A 17,543-nucleotide genomic window follows, 5' to 3' on the forward strand; every position below is an offset into this window, starting at 1 on the left:
CCTGTCGCCCATTTGCAGATCTGCCTTACATGCCCAGCCATATCCATCAGGTTAATCCATCTAATACACTTTAATTTGCATGGTTAAAACAGGTATTGAAAATCAATCATTGGCATTACCACCTTTTTTCTCCAACACAGCCTGAACTATAGCTTTCTTGTAATTCTTCTTCTTGTAGTTGTAGTCTTCAGGAAGTAGTTCTCCAGGCTTCCGAAGGATATGTAAAGCTCTCATTTGAATGTTGGCTGCCTTTCGATATCTCCATTGATTATCACAATAATTCCGCACTGCTTCAGTTTCCAACATAACAACAAATGGACCTCCAATCCATGACAGATCTTCCACTGTTTTTGTTGATGGCTGTAGACACTCCCTGTTGTCTCTCTACTGACCTCCGTCTGTTTATACAACCTGTTGTTAGGTGTCATTTTTGAATGTTTCATAGCTCATTGTTAAGTGACTCAATAAACAAACAAAAAACTTTCTTCTGCACAAGGACTAGACTAAAAGAGATTTATAAAGTAGCCAGTGTCCAAAAACCAACGATTTTGATAAAGCTTGGCGACCACTAAATGTATGTATGTTTGTAGTAATGTATGGACTATATCTATGTTTTTATGTATATGTATAGAATAAGGCTGTAGATAATGATGTTTCCACATTTAAATATATCCACTATCAAAAGTTAGTTTTTGACTACTATGAACAAATATTCTCTAAATATATTATTAGCCCCTCTCTTATTATTATAAACATTTAAATAGTGATAGGGCCCAAATAAGGTGACTCTCGGGCTGTATAAGTAGGTCTCTGGTCTCTGTTTCATTCGTATTCTTCTAAGCTACAGAAATTTTAATTTAATGTGACTGCTGGTGAACCTTTAAAGAGGTTGCCTCCTGGGGAAAACCCAGAGCTCTATCAAACAACAATAAATATGATTTTTACCATAGCAAAAGTTAAACAGAAGATAATTTCTGCATAGTAACCATAAACTAACACCACTCTTGACCTGAGTGGCCTTGGCCTCCAGAGTCACCCTCTGGTTATAGTTCCTGAAGAAATTCGGTGTCACATCAGTGGTGCCAGCTTACCAACAATCTGCATGTACTGCTTCACTACATCCACGAACCTACTCTGAGGTCTTCCTCTTTTCCTCCTGTCTGCAGCTTCATATTCAACATCCTTTCTCCAATATATTTACTATTCCTGTTATATACTGATTTCTAATCACATCCATCCTTGTTCAGTACCAATGAAAATCTTAACATCCTCTACCCTTCTACCTCCTGCTGTGCCTCCTGTGTTTTGTTACTACCACTTTTCCATATTACCCCTGACAGTAATCTCCACCCACTCCAAAATGCCTTTACTCTCTTGTACAATGTGTATTGTTTTAGATGGCTGACCTCAGGCATTTAAACTTATTTACTTTCACTATCTTTACTCTTTGAAAATTCACTTCTCCACCTATCTCCCTATTATCCAGACAAGTGTATTCTGTCTTGCTTCTACTGGCTTGGGGGCGCTTTTATAAAGGAAGCAATCCTTGTTGTACGTTACATAAAAGACTTCCTGGATTTCTCAACACAGCACATCACACCACTACTAGTTACTAGCACAATTTAAAGAAATTCGGAGACTTTTGCAAAGTACTGTATAACAAAAGGGTCCAAATAATATAGATTGAAACCAGCAGAAGGAGAAATTCCAGAAAAGAAATGGTAGAGAACTGAATCCTAGGAATACACAGGCCACATGACAAGTCACAAAGGAATGAAAGATGTAGATTAATTCAAAAAAACATATGGAATTTATCAGTTAATAATAGAGGTGAACCTAACAAGGACAGTGCAATCATCAAGAAGGAGCAACACACACAAAAACGGGAAAAAAACACCCTATCATATAATTATTTCTGGTTATTTTAAATAAACAGAGTGGCAAACTTTGCTTAAGCCGCTTACCTTAATACTGAGCTCTGTCTTCTTACAGTTTGAACAGATAATTTGGCCATTAGTGTGGCTTTCTACTCAATTTCCCTATTGAGCTGTGCAGTAATAGATCAGAGAGGCTGTTAACATAGCCTCTTTTATCCACCTCTCGCGGAGACGATTACAGTAGTTAAATTTAGTCATATCTTTTAAAAGTGGTCTTACTTAATATACAAAATAACTGATGTTTTGTTCAATATTGTGGAGTTTAGACACATGAGGCTATTTGCAGCGGAAGGTCAAAATAACTCATTGTCTGTGGTTTCCTTACTTCCCTACTACTTTCAGCTGTGCTATATCATTGCAGACAGAATGTACCAGCCGCTTCTCACTATTTACTTCCAGAATACAGTCGTTCTATTATCTTTTTAAATAAGGGGTGAGGCTCAGCATGCCCTCCCACTCATCTCCACAACAACTGTCACATGATTTCACTTCTACAAACACGCGGTCATGTTGATTTTAGTAGGCAGTCAAACAGGAAATATTTAAGTTTGCCCTTCAAAATAAAATGCGATTCGGGGCTTCTGTCTTGAACAGTTTCAGGCTAAATACATTTGTCTTGAGCATATTTTCCTTTTGTACTGCACAGTAGCTTTAGTTATTTAAATAACAGTTATCCTGGTTATTGGCGGTATGATTTTAGATGGAAGTTCACAAATCCTGATTAAAGATGGGGATGCCACTTGTGAACAGAGTGCTTTAATATAAAATATCTGCTGACACCAAGGTCTTACACATGCATTCAGGGCTTCCTGTCTCACAATCTTCACATGCATCTTAATTTCTTTCCATCTAACAGCATGCATGCGTGAGAGATCATTTGAAAAAGCAAACCGCCACAGGTGATGTTTTGTAAGTTAATCACCTTTTATTTTGAAGGCAGCATTTGTGATCTTCCACTCTTATGTTGCGGAAATTGACATTTCTGGACGGTCCCTGTTACGCCACTTGCCACACCGTGTTTATTACCTGGAACGTTGAAGGGCGCGCAGTGGCTACCTTTCAGTGCGACATTCCTCTCCTCTCGTGGTCCTTAGCAGTGAGCATGACTCTGTGTCTGGGATGTCTGTCCGTTCTCGTGGCTCTTGCTTTATCAGTTTATGTTCTGCAAAAACTCTGCTTCCCATACTTTTGGAGAGATCTTCTTTTTCTGCAGAAAGTCGTCAGATACGGTGTGAAACTGGAGGTATTCAAGCTGACTTCCAGCGTGCGCACGGTCCTGGACAGGTTCCTCCAGCAGGTACAGCGCATCCCGGACAAACCGTTTGTAATCTACGACGGGAACGTCCACACCTACCGGGACATTGATCGGCGTAGCAATAGACTGGCAAATGTGTTCCTGGAGAAAGCCAACTTGAGGAAAGGAGACTGCGTTGCCTTGCTCATGAACAACGAGCCCGACTTTTTGTGCGTTTGGTTCGGGTTAGCGAAGGTCGGCTGCTCGGTTGCTTTCCTCAACACTAACATCAAGTCCAAGTCTCTGTTGCACTGCTTTAACTCCTGTGGAGCTAAAACTCTAATAGTTGGTTCAGGTAAAAGTCTCATTTCATTGAAGTGGTATACACCACAGTGGCTCTAGAAACAGTTTTATCTTCATGTACAGCATTCAACATTCTTTCTCGATATTTTAATATTGTGTATTGATAGTTTTCTCTATATATATTACGCAATATCTTTAATTTTTGTCTCAAATTTGTCCTTGCAATGTAGCACAGGAGCTTATTCTGCCAGTAAGCTTTGTGTGTGTTTCTATAATTAAGTTAATCCACTAGTAGGTACAAGTTCAAAATGATATATTAATGCTAAAATATCATTTCTATCGTCCATTAGTTTAAATGGTATTTTATTTACATTTTATTACTATTTATTATTATTATTTATTATTATATTTTACTTGCTTTCCTGAACAGGGAAAAAACGTTTTAGTGGTTGACTGTAATGCTTGACTAATTTCTGCAGACTGAAATTCGGGTCTAAAATGTGAATTTGTTGTTGTTTTAAACACGTTTTTGACATATTTCCAAAATATTTGTTTTCTTCTTATTAGGAGAAGTGATCTAATACGTTTGTTAAGCACTGTAGATTTACATAAGAAGCAAATTTACACAAATAAAGTAGCAGATATTTGCCAGTATAGAAACAAACAGGTATGCTGTCCATACCTGGGTTTCTGCATCTTCAGAACCCAGGCTGGCTGTTACCAGTTTTACCACATTTTCCAGTTAGGTAAGGGTGGACACTGGGGACTGGGCAGTCTTGGCTATCTTCTCCTGACTGGCTATACCACCAGCCACAAGTAACCTGGTACCCTCCACCAGAGCTTTGTCTGTCTTTACAATGTATTCCCTGTAAAAACGTACTGAAATCAAAAACAGTCACAGGAAAAGTCATTATATGATATAGTTTATGCAAAAATATAATTATTGTTATTGTTCATGAATTTTACATTTCATTTATATACTTGCATTTCTGAACATAAAAATAGCACCTGAAGTTATGGTTGATTCATTTCTGACTACTCAAATTTTGGTATAAAAACATGAATTCAGTTTCAAGTTTGGACAAATTTGTAAAATATTTGTTTCCTTTTCTTTGTTTTTACGACAGGCGAGCTAATGAATTTGTTAAGCAGTGTAAAACACGTGAGGATTTCACCTCTCAAGTACTGCGAATAATGTTTCATATTAGGCCTCTTTAAAGTTTAATTGGCCAAGTAATGAAGCCGCAACACTAAAGTGCGGATTTATTAATGGCAGATATACGTTTTAAAACGTGCATGCAGTTTTGGTGTAATTGTAACTTTTCCCAGTTCTGATAGTCAGGCACATCTTTGACAACTTTCATGTTCTGAACTGCAGGTATCAAACCTGGCTTACTTTCACTTATGGATGTCATGATTAATTAACTTTTCCCTTAAGTAGCCTTAAGTGAAAATCATATGTACTTAATGCTACTTGTGCATATTACTTGACTCAGTGTACTTAGTTACTTCCCTGAACTCACAAGTGAACCAACACCTGTGACTAACACATGAATAATAGATGACAAAATAAAATTTGATGAACTTAATAGCTCCTCATTAAAATCTTGTAACTTGCTGATCCCTTGTAAGATTATTATTAGTTTGTGTAATGTTAGCTGCAATTTAAGTATAGATCATTCCACAAATCCACAAATCTGCTTTGGGATGGAATTTATTCAGAAATTCAATGGATGGATCAAAAAAATTGGTGATAAGCAAATATATGTTTAATACAAATTAAGTTTCACTGAAAGTTTCCTGTTTGTACATTTAATTGGATTAACCATGCCGTAATCATGTGACAGAGTGACAGATTGCTCAACCAGACAAACATGTTGTCAGAAATGCTGTCCTCACTACAACCGTGGTTAGTTTTTAGAGTTTACACACCCCAGTTTTTCAAGTTTTTTTATTGAAAATCGTGCAGTTTAATGCCTCATTGGATTCTGAAATGAAAGCATAATACAAATAAGTAGTTGGAGTTAAAAAAGAAATCAGAGAATCAATTTATATCAATTTATATACCAAAATGTATTCTAAACCTTTGACACATCAAAGTAGCCACCTTGTGGAAGATTTAACAGCTGAGCACACCCTTGGCAATCTTTCTACAATCTCGGCATGTTTGTAGCAACACACCACTTTCTGCTGTAAAGTACTGTTCAGCTGATGCTCACTCGGGTATGGTACCACACAGTGGGTGCCAACACTGTTTTTATACAGACAGAGGGGGTTGTTAGTAATCCAGCAGCACCAGCTTTCAAGGCGTGATCAACCTCCATTGCCGTAGAACAGCTTTAAATTGTGAACCCAGACTTTTTTTTGCTAGGCCCCGCCTTTGTTTTTACAACAAAATCTTCTTATTGGAAGCATATTTGGCGATGCTTCACCTTCTGCTTTGCATTTCTGTGGGAGCCCCGTCAAAAACCTGTCTGTTATGCGAGCAGTGTCCAAGGATTCCTTTCTTTCTTTCTTTCTTTCTTTAAATTCATGACACGTAGTGTATAGGTTAAAAAAACAAAACAAATTACCAACTTTCTCTTATGCTGAAGAAATGGCTGCTATGCTAACATAATTACAAATTATGTTTGCAATTATTAGAAATATTTTTTTGCTTCTACTATTTCTATAATTCTGTCTTCTGAATAATGGGATACATGGACAGCTTCACTGTGAAGAAACCATTACATGTGTGACTTAAGTCCTTTCCATTCAGGTACCTGACAAAAACTTCCTGCAGGAATTTTAAGGTCAGTCATACAGAAAGATATTTGCAAACACTGATGCAGTTCCATTTTCACCTACAGTCACTACTTGCACTGTAGGTAAAAAAAAAAGGCACATAATGATCCATAAACTACAATTAAACGTTTTATTCTGTGAGATTAAGTGTCATGGTATATAATTGGCTTTCTGTTTGCAAGATGCTTCTACGTCTCACTGAGAAAACACATTTGTACATGTACATTTGCAATCAAACCTTCCTAAACCTAAATTTTCAGTTTTAGGATCAATTTAGTTTACAGGAGTAAGCAAAGTCAAGGTAACCTTTTATGATAAAAGTGTCTCTATGTCTTAGACTTAGTGGAAGACCTGGATGGCATCCTAAACAGTCTGCTGTCGGACAACATCCAGGTGTGGGCAATGAGGAGCTGGACCAAACACACGGAGGTGCACTCTCTGCTGGATAAGCTTGAATCTGCATCTGAGAAGCCTGTACCAGCAGCACTGCATGCTGCCACTTCTCTCAAAACTCCTACACTCTACATCTTTACGTCAGGAACAACTGGTGAGTGTATATATGGTTAGAGATTGACAAGGTACAACACAAATGCTACAGCAAGGGGGAGCCAGGACGACAGGTCATGGGGGGGGGGGGTGTATCGTCACCCGCATCCGAGATTGGGTACCAAGCCCCAAGCGCGCTGGAAGAAGGATCATTGAGTGCGAGAGGAAATGACCTGAGAGATAGGATCATGGCGAAGCTTGACACCTGGATCCTGCGTAGCTACGGGCAATACCTGCTGCAACCATTACCGAGGCTAACCATCTGATGTACACTACAGCAGTGAGATTCTTGACTACAAGTTGAACAGCCATGAGAAGCAGTACCCTACCTGGAGAAGGAGACTAGAGACCAAGATCAAAGTAGCACGGAGGGAGGTTAGCTAACTATCGAATCTGCAGAAGAAGGTGCCTAAGAAGCAAGCTGTCCATACCAGAGGCTTTGGAAACTGCCAAGCAAAAACTCACAGCCTTGGCCTGCCACTTGAAGAGGTACACCAGGCAGGAGAATAAACCAGCTGTTCTCCACGGCACCAGCCAAGGTGCGCTCTCATTGGCAGAGCAATATGAGAAGAGCAGCACCAAGGCTGAAGACAGTGTAATACTGGAAGAGCATATGGGATAAGGACGCAACCCATAACGGCAATGCTTACTGGTTAGTCGGTCTCAGAGCAGACCACAGCAACCTCCCTGAACAGGGTCCAGTAAGATGAACAGGCACATGGCTCAATAAATGAGTGGGGCACAGAAAGGAATTGGCAAGAGTACCAGAGGCCCAAAACCCCAAAACCCCAGCTACTGGTAGACCAAACAGTCAGCCAAGACTGCCAGAGTGAATGGAGCAATCCTCTACATGGATGACATTAAGCTGTGTGCCAAGAGTAAATGAGACATCGATTCACTGATCCACGCCACCAGGATATACAGCAACGACATTGGAATGTCATTCAGACTGGAGAAGTGTAGTTAGATGATAACAAAGAGAGGGAAAGTAGTCCGAACTGAGGGGGATCACACTACCAGAAGGCAACATTACAGAAATTGATCAAAATGGGAGACGGCCCCTAGGTTGGCCGAGAATGACCGAGCTAAGATCCCGTGGGACTTCCAGATACAGACGGACAAAATGGTGGTCAAGAAGCAGAAGAAGACGGCCGTAGTGATAGACGTAGGAATACCGAATGACAGCAACATCAGGAATAAGGAACATGAGAAGCTTGAGAAATACCAAGGGCTTAGAGAAGAGCTCGAGTGTGTAAAGGGTGAAGGTAACAGTGGTCCCAGGGATAATCGGAGCACTAGGTGCAGTGACCCCCAATTATTAATTAATGAGTGGTGCTTATTTATATGTTGGGACAAATTGTACCAGTTGTCCATTGTTTTCGATAAAATTACTCTTGAAGAGTGGATGTTCTATTTTATGCAGTCTGTAAAGTGTAATGTTACTCTATCTGATATACTCTTGTTATATAGCTGTGCAAGTGGTTTATAAGCAGGGTGGTTTGAGGGTTTGAGAAGCAAACTGATGAAAGTGTGATGACCAGTTCAGTACTCACAAAGGATATTCTATTATATTATTAAAAAAGCGCTTCATGTGTTGGTGTCGAGCATTGTGGATGAGATCAGAAGCAGTTGCCTAGAAAAGAGAGCCTAAAATCTCAAGCCTGTATTTGGGCAGGATGGTTGTGTCGGTTGGGGGAGCATGAAGATGATACAATTCTGTTTTCATTTTTAATACAGTTTAAATTACTCATTCATACATTCTACAGTATTTGACATGGAAACTGTATTTGTGATTTACATGATCTAAAGTTGCACAACAAGTTAGTGAAAACATTGAAATGTTTGGAGCAAGAAAGCCGGTGCACACCACACACCAGACTCATTATTCCATCATCCCATGTGTGAAGGATAGTCAGGGGAACATAATAATTTGGGGATATCCATATACTGATGTTTAAAAGAGTGGCTTATTGGAATGGCTGAGTCAGAGTAATGGTCTTAACATAAATGTGATACTGAAGAATAAACTGCCGCTTGTGTTTAAATTAGGCCAGAAATACTGGTGAACTGAAAAGATTTTGAAGGACAAATGATCCTAATTTCCTTGTCATTGCTCAAACTGCCTGATGGATGTTTTTACTAGTTACTAAGTTTAACATTAATTTACTTTTACCAGCCTGCACTATGAAAGGTTACACAGTTTGCTTAATAAAGTACAACTATCTATGTATAGTTTTGTCATGTTGTGTTTTTCTTTGTCACATGAACACAGAAACTGGTTCAACACAGGGTTTGTCTCATCTATACAGTGGGGACAATGATTTCTATCCCTTAAGCCATAAAAGTTGAGGTATTGCTGCCACCCTGGCGGGACACGCAGGTGGCATGGACACCCGAGTTTGTGAGTGCCATAACTCGAGAACTAGGCAATGTAGGATTTTCAACTTGACGGCATAGATGCATTTACTTACTCAGACAGTTCAAATCTCAGAAACCTCGACTTCAAGGTCAGAGGTAGGGATGGGCTTTTAAAACAGGGACAGCACAGAGTGGGAAAGGTTGAAAGGTTGGTGACTGGCATTATTGCATCTATGGTATACCCTCCTCTTTCATTATTGGACCGAGAGCGTCGCATCCCAAAAAGGTGTTCACTTCATTTATGCAGAATTCAAGCTTGAATTGTTCTTCAGATGGCCGCTCATTCAATCAAAAGCATGCTGTTTGGTATTTTGTAAATGTAGCGTCCCAAATGTAACGTTATGCGGTTATTTCCCCACAGGTCTTCCTAAGGCTGCAGTGATCTCTCACCTCCAGAGCCTGAAGGCAGCAGCAGGTTTTTGGGCATTTGGGGCAACTGAAGATGATGTAATTTATGTCACCTTGCCACTCTATCACAGCGCAGCATCCCTTATTGGTGTAGGTGGAACTATAGAGCTAGGTAGGTCTACAAATATCTCTGCATTGCTAATCCCTTCATGATTAGGGTCTGACAGTATAGCTATACTTGCTGTAGTAAGTATAGCTGTGAGGAAAAAAAGATATGGTAATCGATGGTAATTTTGCATGTGAACTTTTTGCACAGGTTAAGATGTTTCCATGCAAATATTAGTAAATGAGCCCTATTGACATTATAGTTTAAGGATGTAAGCAAGATTTATCTTGGACTGTTTTATAATTCAAGATGATAAGATTACACAGAGACGTGTTCTTATGACACCCAGCAACTTGCTTTTGCTGCTTTTATGATTTAAGTTCCATGCTTCAGAGAGTTGGTTCTATTGGCATTGAATATTGAATATTGGCTGTTTTTCAGAGCTGCAGACATTGTCTACTCAGCACAATGTAACTACCAAACCTCTTTGAAGATCTCATGTTTCACTTTAACAAGCAGCTTTATTTTATGCTGCAAGATTCTCAGATGGGAATATTATTGTTGTTAAGTACACTGAAAACTGTTTCTGCAGTTTGAACATAAAAGTAATCTCGTATGTTTTTGAATTCATCAGTCGGTCCATTCTCTTCTGCTTATGGAGTAATTTCGAGGAGTTTTTGTTTGTTGTTTCATAGTATTGATGATTAACTGCTTTGCGGATCTGTTCCATCTATGCCAAAGTTAGTGATGCTGAATCCTTCACATTCTGAGATCAACATCTTGACAAGTTCTGAAAACAATCCTTGGTAAAGCTAATGCCCTGATAGTTAATATGCACATATCCTGATCAAAATCAATGCCATGCAGACTAAGCATTGGGTTAGATCCCATATGTCTAAGATTTTTAGGGCCAAGTACAAATGACCTCAGTGTTATCTGAATTTAAAAGAAGGAAATTATAGGGCAAAATCTGATCTGGTTTTTCTGTTATTGAGTGGAATCAGTGGTTTGCACCATTTGCAAACTTTCTTAAAAATCAATTATGATGGGGTCTGTTGATTGTAGACTTTTATACTGAAGTCCTCAAAAGTGTTATTGGGTTGGCTAGATGTTGCGAAGGCTGGGTTTTTGTTGTTGTTGTGTTTGTTTTGGGGGGTTTTTCTAACCAAGCAAAGAATTGACAGTGATATCTGATTTTTGGGGGTAAGGGTTGGGCCTATAGCCAATCCAAAAATCAGGTTAGTATATCCTTAATCTTGATGGCATTACCTTGGCCTCTAGTACCAACCTTCAGAGGGTCCAAAATGCTATGAGAATACTAACAGGGACTAGAAATAGAACTTTAATGTCTCTTACGTTAGCTTCTCTTAGCCGCCTCCATGTTAAATCCAATCAAGAACGATCACGAACTCTGTTATTTTAAAAACCTCATAGTATCATATTATACCCACTGAGCACTTGACTGTCATGATGTAGGCTTTCTTGTGGATAGTACAATGGAATGCAGAGACTTCAGCTCTCAGGCAGCTCCCAGTTTGAATGGAGCTCCCAGTTTGCATGTCACTACTGCATTATGTTTTGTCCTTGTCTTTCTGTGGGCCAGTATAATAAAACAGAGCTTAACAGATGTATTAAAAAGAGGAATCATTCTAATTTCATCCCATAACAGTGTTATTAACTACATTGTTGTCTATTCTACCATAGGCGCAACCTTAGTCTTGAAGAAGAAGTTCTCAGCCTCTCAGTTCTGGAATGACTGCAGAAAACATGATGTTACTATTTTCCAGTATATTGGTGAACTCTGCAGGTACCTCTGCAACCAGACAAAGGTAACCTGTTGCTGGCTGGACCCACTCACTACCCTAAATTAGTTTATTCTTGTTACATTATGGTGTAAAACCATCGTCATTTGAAATTCAAACTTTTTAACAGCTCTAGATAATATAAGTAGATCAGGGCAGGACAGATGTTGTGTCAGATGCATTCTCACTCCTGGCAATATGTTTGGCTTTGGCGTGGGGTGACATACAGAAAGTGCATGCAACAATTACTTGCTCTTCTCACCTAGGCTCAGCTGGAAATGACACAGACATTTTTTGCTGTTAATATCTCATCACGATTTTCATCCGTCTAATTATGTTACTAAACCATGAGGTTAGAAAAGGGTCCAGATAATCTGCATATAGTAATGGTTGACAGAGCAAAGGGACTAAATAAGGAGAAGCAGACAAAATTATAGATGTACCTAAAATGTTCTGCTAGATGTTCTTATAATATTACTATGTTATTGTTAGAGTTTATGTCAATAAGTATTTTTCTTTTATTATTTTTAATGGAAGTTGTCATTGTAACTGCTCCACTGAGTCATTCAAGTAATACTGTTCACAACTGTGACAGAAAAATAAGCAGGACCATTGTTTACTGTTCCTGCCCTCCTTACATCATGTAGAAATGCACGCACACACAGTGTCAGGGCAAAGCTCATCCATTCATGAATTCAAAGTCCTCTTTGTCCATGTTCTGTGTCATTTGGCGGTGTGGGTGAAAGGTTGGCCGCCACTGTCCTCGTCAGTGATTGGTAAATGAAACGTACACAAGACACAAGAACCTTTTCACAAAATATGTGCTGACAAGGATGGATACTAATTACTCAATGTCCTGTTCTGCACTTTGATTATGCAAAGCAAATACCACCAGCTAAGCAAATACCATAGATGTCATCATATCGCACTGGATATTTGGCTCCAAATTCCATAGAGACTAGGACTCTAGACTAGGGCCAGTTAGCTAACTGTAGCTAGTCTACAAAGGATATCCCTATTTGTATATCCTCTTTATACAATTCGTAATTATTTATGGCGGTCATATTTGTGACACTTATACTGTGTTTCTACACAGTGTAAATTATAAACCTTGCAACATGCCCTAGAAATGCACATTCTAAGTAAGGAGGACAAAGTTAATAGATATAGTCCCCTAAAACATGAGTACCTGGAACATATGCACCATCATTATTAGACCATTATCTACAGCTGCTTTCAGTACCATTGAAATGCATTTAGTCTTTTTCTTCAATTGAGCTTTCTGAGTTAACCTCAGTAATTACTTCCTCCTTAAAAAATATGTAGGACTGCTTTCTTCCATTTGCGCAATATCTCTACAATTAGAAATATCCTGTCTCAGAGTGGCTGGAAAAACTAGTTCATGGATTTATTACTTCTAGGCTGGACTAGTGTAATTCATTATTATTAGGTTGTCCTAAAAACTCCCTGAAAAACCTTTAGTTAATCCAAAATGCTGCAGCAAGAGTGCTGACAGGGACTAGAACGTGAGAGCATATTTCTCCTGTATTGGCTTCCCTTCATATATCAATAATCAGGCCCCGTCTTATCTTAATGACCTTATAGTACCACATCACCCCATTAGAGCACTTCACTCTCGCACTGCGGGCTTGTTGTTCCTCGAGTATTTAAAAGTAGAATGGGAGGGGGAACCTTGAGATTTCAGGCCCCTCTTCTGTGGAACCAGCTTCCAGTTTGGATTCAGGAGACAGACACTATCTCTACTTTTAAAATTAGGCTTAAAACATTCCTTCTTGCTAAAGCATATAGTTAGGGCTGGATCAGGTGATCCTGAATCCTCCCTTAGTTATGCTGCAATAGGTGTCGGCTGCTGGGAGATTCCCTGGGCAGATGGGCAGATGGCTGCCCCTCCCCAGAATCTGGTTCTCCCGGAGGTTTCTTCCTGTTAAAAGGGTGTTTTTCCTTCCCACTGTTGTTGTGATTTGGCGCTGCATAAATAAAAAAAAATAAACTGAACATGCACTTAAACATTTCTTTAAAACACATTAAATAACAGTGTAATAATAATAATAATGTCAGTGTAAAAATCAGAGACATTTATTAAGTGGAAATTATTTCCCACTTAACAGTTTTTTAAATAAATGATTTCGTAATACTTTTCAGAAATCTTGTGCTGATGTATTTGTATTTTTCTCTCCATCAGACAGAGCTTGATAAAGTTCATAAGGTGCGGATGGGAGTGGGAAATGGGCTGCATCAGGATGTGTGGCAGGAGTTCCAAAGTCGCTTTGGGAAAATCAAAATGTGTGAAGTATATGGCTCCACTGAAGGAAATCTGTGTTTCATGAACCACATTGGCAAGATTGGATCAGTAGGCCGCTCCAACTTCTTTTACAGGGTAAGTGCTTGGAAATAAGCTATTCCATGTGTGTGTGACCAAGCCTACACGCTACTCTCTAGTAAACGAGCACTACCTTGGTGTGTGCTTTCATAAGAGAAGGTAGACAAAAGTAAATGATTATAATAAATCATGTTATAATGTCAAGTAATTTGACATGTCAGTAGAACTGCACAGATTCACTTCACCATCATAACAAAATAATTTCTTTATAAGGAATGCTCATTAAGGGAAGCTGCATTTCTAATGACATCAAGCTCTTAAATAAGTCCAAAGTCTTACTTGCTGGTCTTAAAACACTGAAACATCAAATAAAATGATTAAAAACATTTTTGTTTAATACAAGACTAAAGACAGATTCTGCTTTGGAATTTGTCCACAATTCTTGTGTAAAACATGTGAGTTTTATTATTCATGTTATTATTGTCATAGTAACTATTGCATGTAGTGCCCTAAGTCGAACCTCAGTAAATCAAATTTTTTGTGTTGTTAAGCCTCAAGGCAAATATGAAATGAAATATAAATATTACAAATATAAAATGAATTACTGCATCAACGAGCAATGGCTCGAGGAGGTAAAAACTGACGATTCCAGGTTGCTTTGATATGCCAGTGACCAGACGAAAGGGCTGAGAGGTGAAGGATTTGAGTCGAATAAACGGAGTGCGATGAGACATACTCCACAACCAGGCTAGTGGAGTATGGGAGAGACCGATGGAGACTAACCTACTAAGGAGAATGGAGTGAGAGATGGTGTCAAGGGATAGCTCAGGGCAGGGATAGCTCAGTAGGTAGAGTGGTGGCCCCATGATCGGAAGGTCGGGGGTTCAACTCCACTGAATGGCTACCCTGAGGTACCCCTGAGCAAGGTACCGTCCCTACACACTGCTCCCCGGGCGCTGCATTGGTGGCTGCCCACTGCTTCACTGGGTGAATGGGTTAAATGCAGAAGAACTATTTCCCTATGGGGACTAACACATACACATTATTATATCAAAAGCAGCTCTCAGATCGAGGAGAATAAGAATGGAAAGTAAACTGTAGTCAGCTGCCATAAGAAGATCACTGGTTATTTTTATAAGCGCTGTTTCAGTGCTATGGGAGGGGCGAAAACCAGACTGGAGTGGCAACTATCTTCTCAAGAATTTTTGAGAGGAATGGTAGATTGGAAATAAGACAAAAATGATCAAAGTTATTGGGATCTAGACTTTGTTTTGTTTTGCTTTGTTTTGCGTTTTGTTTTTGTTTTCAATATTGGGGCGATGGCAGCAACTTTGAAGGAAGCAGGAACAGTTCCAGTAGTAAGTGAAGAATAAATGATAGCAGATATGAGGGGAAGCAAAGAGGGTAAACAGGCCTTGACCAGGTTTTGACTTACAGATGAGATCTGAAATATCAGTGACAGAGGGAAGTTGGAAAGCAGAAAAAGAGTGTGATGGGAGTGGAAATGCAAAGGAAGCGCTACATGGAACAAACCAGGTCTTGGATGAGCAGGTAAAAATCTGGTGACCTGAAAGAAGAGTTGAACAGTGAAAACGGTGTCTTGGTTGAATCATCATTTGCACAGACCATGGTGGAGTAATAAGCAGATATTGTTTGATTAATACACTCTTTATAATACAAAACATGATTATTAAACATTTCCTTATGAATAGTAAGACCAGTTTTCTTATTATAGAGGCGTTCAAGCCGTCGGCCTTTTGCTTTCAGAAGCCTGAGTTCAGCTGTAAACTCTCTCAGCAGGGTGCTGACTGAGGGAATGATACAGATTTGGTTTTGAGTGTGGCAACAGAGTTTAGAATATTATTGAGACTAGAGTTATAATAGGAAACCAAGTCCTCTTGGGTGAGCAGGTTATGAAAATGCAAATAAGTAGAGAAAGCAAAAGAAAGGGTGTCAGGATGGATTTTCTTAAAATTCTAAAAAGAAATGGTATGAGGGTTCTTGGGCATAGAAAAGGTTATTTTGACATTGAAAGAAAGATCTTGCGATAGATTACCGTGATACCTCCACCACGGCCGGACTCACGAGGCTGGCAGGTGTAAACAAACCCAGGAGTGGAGTTGTGGAGCTGCGAAAAGTCATTGGGCTGTTGCCACGTCTCAGTCAAACAGAAAAAGTCAAACTTATGGTCTGTGAGGAGATTCTGGACGAAATGTCCCTTTTTCGTAAGCGAGCGGATGTTGACATTTCTTAACAATGTTCTTCACATAACCCTGTTGCTTTACTACACTTCTGCCCATCCATGAATACAGTTGGGTCTATTATTTGTTGGGCAAAGATCATTTTAATAATATTGCCTTTCTAAACCACTGCAGATGGATTTTAAAGCAAACAGTCAATACGGGATTAATGTTCAGACAGCTTTCATTCAAGGAGTTTTACAGAAGTACTGCATTAACTTTTTAGGAGTCACAGCCATTTACATACATTATCAGAGGTTCAAAAATGTAGATAATGGGCTCACAGGTAGTTTCATCAGCCCCATCTACAGTTGCAGCTATGTAAGTAAAACTAAATTGAACTGAATGCCCACCACCCCTGGCACAGTTGATGGTCATTTTTAACAGCTCACTGAATCAATTGCCACTATTATAACAGTGCAAAATGTCAGTCTAAATCTAAAGTGCATGATGGTATAATTATTTCTGTGATTAAGAAAAGCAGCTTTGCACCATCTAACTCAAGAACTCTTGAAAAGATACATTTTCAAGGTCTGAAAGTCCTCTCTCAAGGCCTGATGAAACCAAGATGAACTTAACAAATTGAGAGGAACATAAAAGTACGGGCATGGAGAGAACTCCTTCATGATCTTTAACATACTGGATTACCCATGACTGCCGCTAGTATTTACTGATTCAGTTCAGCTTTATTTACAAAGTCATATTATAAAGGAAAGACTACAAACCCAACAATCAAACAACCGCCTTTGTGCAAGTAGTTTAGAACCTGCTCAGGTTCAGATTCAAAACTGATTGGACAGCACTTCACAGTGCTAATAAATAATGACCAACACTGTATTGCAAAGGTAGCCCAAGGATATATTTAGGATATGGGATATTATTCAGTGTCAAGTCTGTCGCATCATCTCAACCCAGTAGAATACACAGCACCCTCATCAAGGTGATATTACACAAACTAAAAACTTCTTACATAGTTATATATGTACTGCAAGTCTGTTGTGACTGTGGAGAAGAATGAGTAGTGAAGTTGCTTTACTGTGGCTTTGGTAGGTATTAATGCTGGCTGTTGTTAATCAGTGGACTTACATAAGAGTGGATCCATGTATTTGGCTCTAATCTCTGACTTCAGCTATTCTTAGATGCGTCCAGCTGACTTTTCATTTGACCCACAATGTTATAAAAGAAGTTGTAAAAGTGAAGTTATAAAACATATGGTTAAAAGTAGTGTCAGTTCTGTAACATGCAGTTAAAATGTATTGTTTAGATTTCTTTTGTTGGTCTACAATTATAAAAACGTTATGGAATAATGAGTGTCTATTAATATAAAGTGTATTAGATTGGACCTTCTTTATACATTTTATAACTGCCCTAATTACATTCAGTTTCTAGATCACTAAAATGCGAATTACCTTGACCATTGATCAAGGCCATGAGTACCATTCACAGAAGGTTGGGGAATGGCTGCAATCACAGCATTGTAAGAT

General features: G+C 39.0%; 1 protein-coding gene across 1 annotated transcript in view; it reads left to right on the forward strand.

Moving 5' to 3' along the window:
- Nucleotides 1-2,902: 2,902 nt before the first annotated feature.
- The window catches only part of slc27a6 (solute carrier family 27 member 6), a 20,847-nt gene continuing 6,206 nt past the window's right edge, over nt 2,903-17,543 (forward strand). Inside the window, exons 1-5 of the mRNA XM_005739151.1 lie at nt 2,903-3,526; nt 6,596-6,805; nt 9,584-9,742; nt 11,381-11,505; nt 13,682-13,876. Of these exons, the coding sequence (XP_005739208.1) occupies nt 3,040-3,526; nt 6,596-6,805; nt 9,584-9,742; nt 11,381-11,505; nt 13,682-13,876 (1,176 nt within the window). The 5' untranslated portion in view covers nt 2,903-3,039. The remainder of the gene's footprint in view (nt 3,527-6,595; nt 6,806-9,583; nt 9,743-11,380; nt 11,506-13,681; nt 13,877-17,543) is intronic.

This window comes from Pundamilia nyererei, unplaced genomic scaffold, assembly GCF_000239375.1.
Source record: "Pundamilia nyererei isolate P.nyererei 1_Seehausen unplaced genomic scaffold, PunNye1.0 scaffold00089, whole genome shotgun sequence".
In the NCBI taxonomy this organism is placed as follows: domain Eukaryota; kingdom Metazoa; phylum Chordata; class Actinopteri; order Cichliformes; family Cichlidae; genus Pundamilia; species Pundamilia nyererei.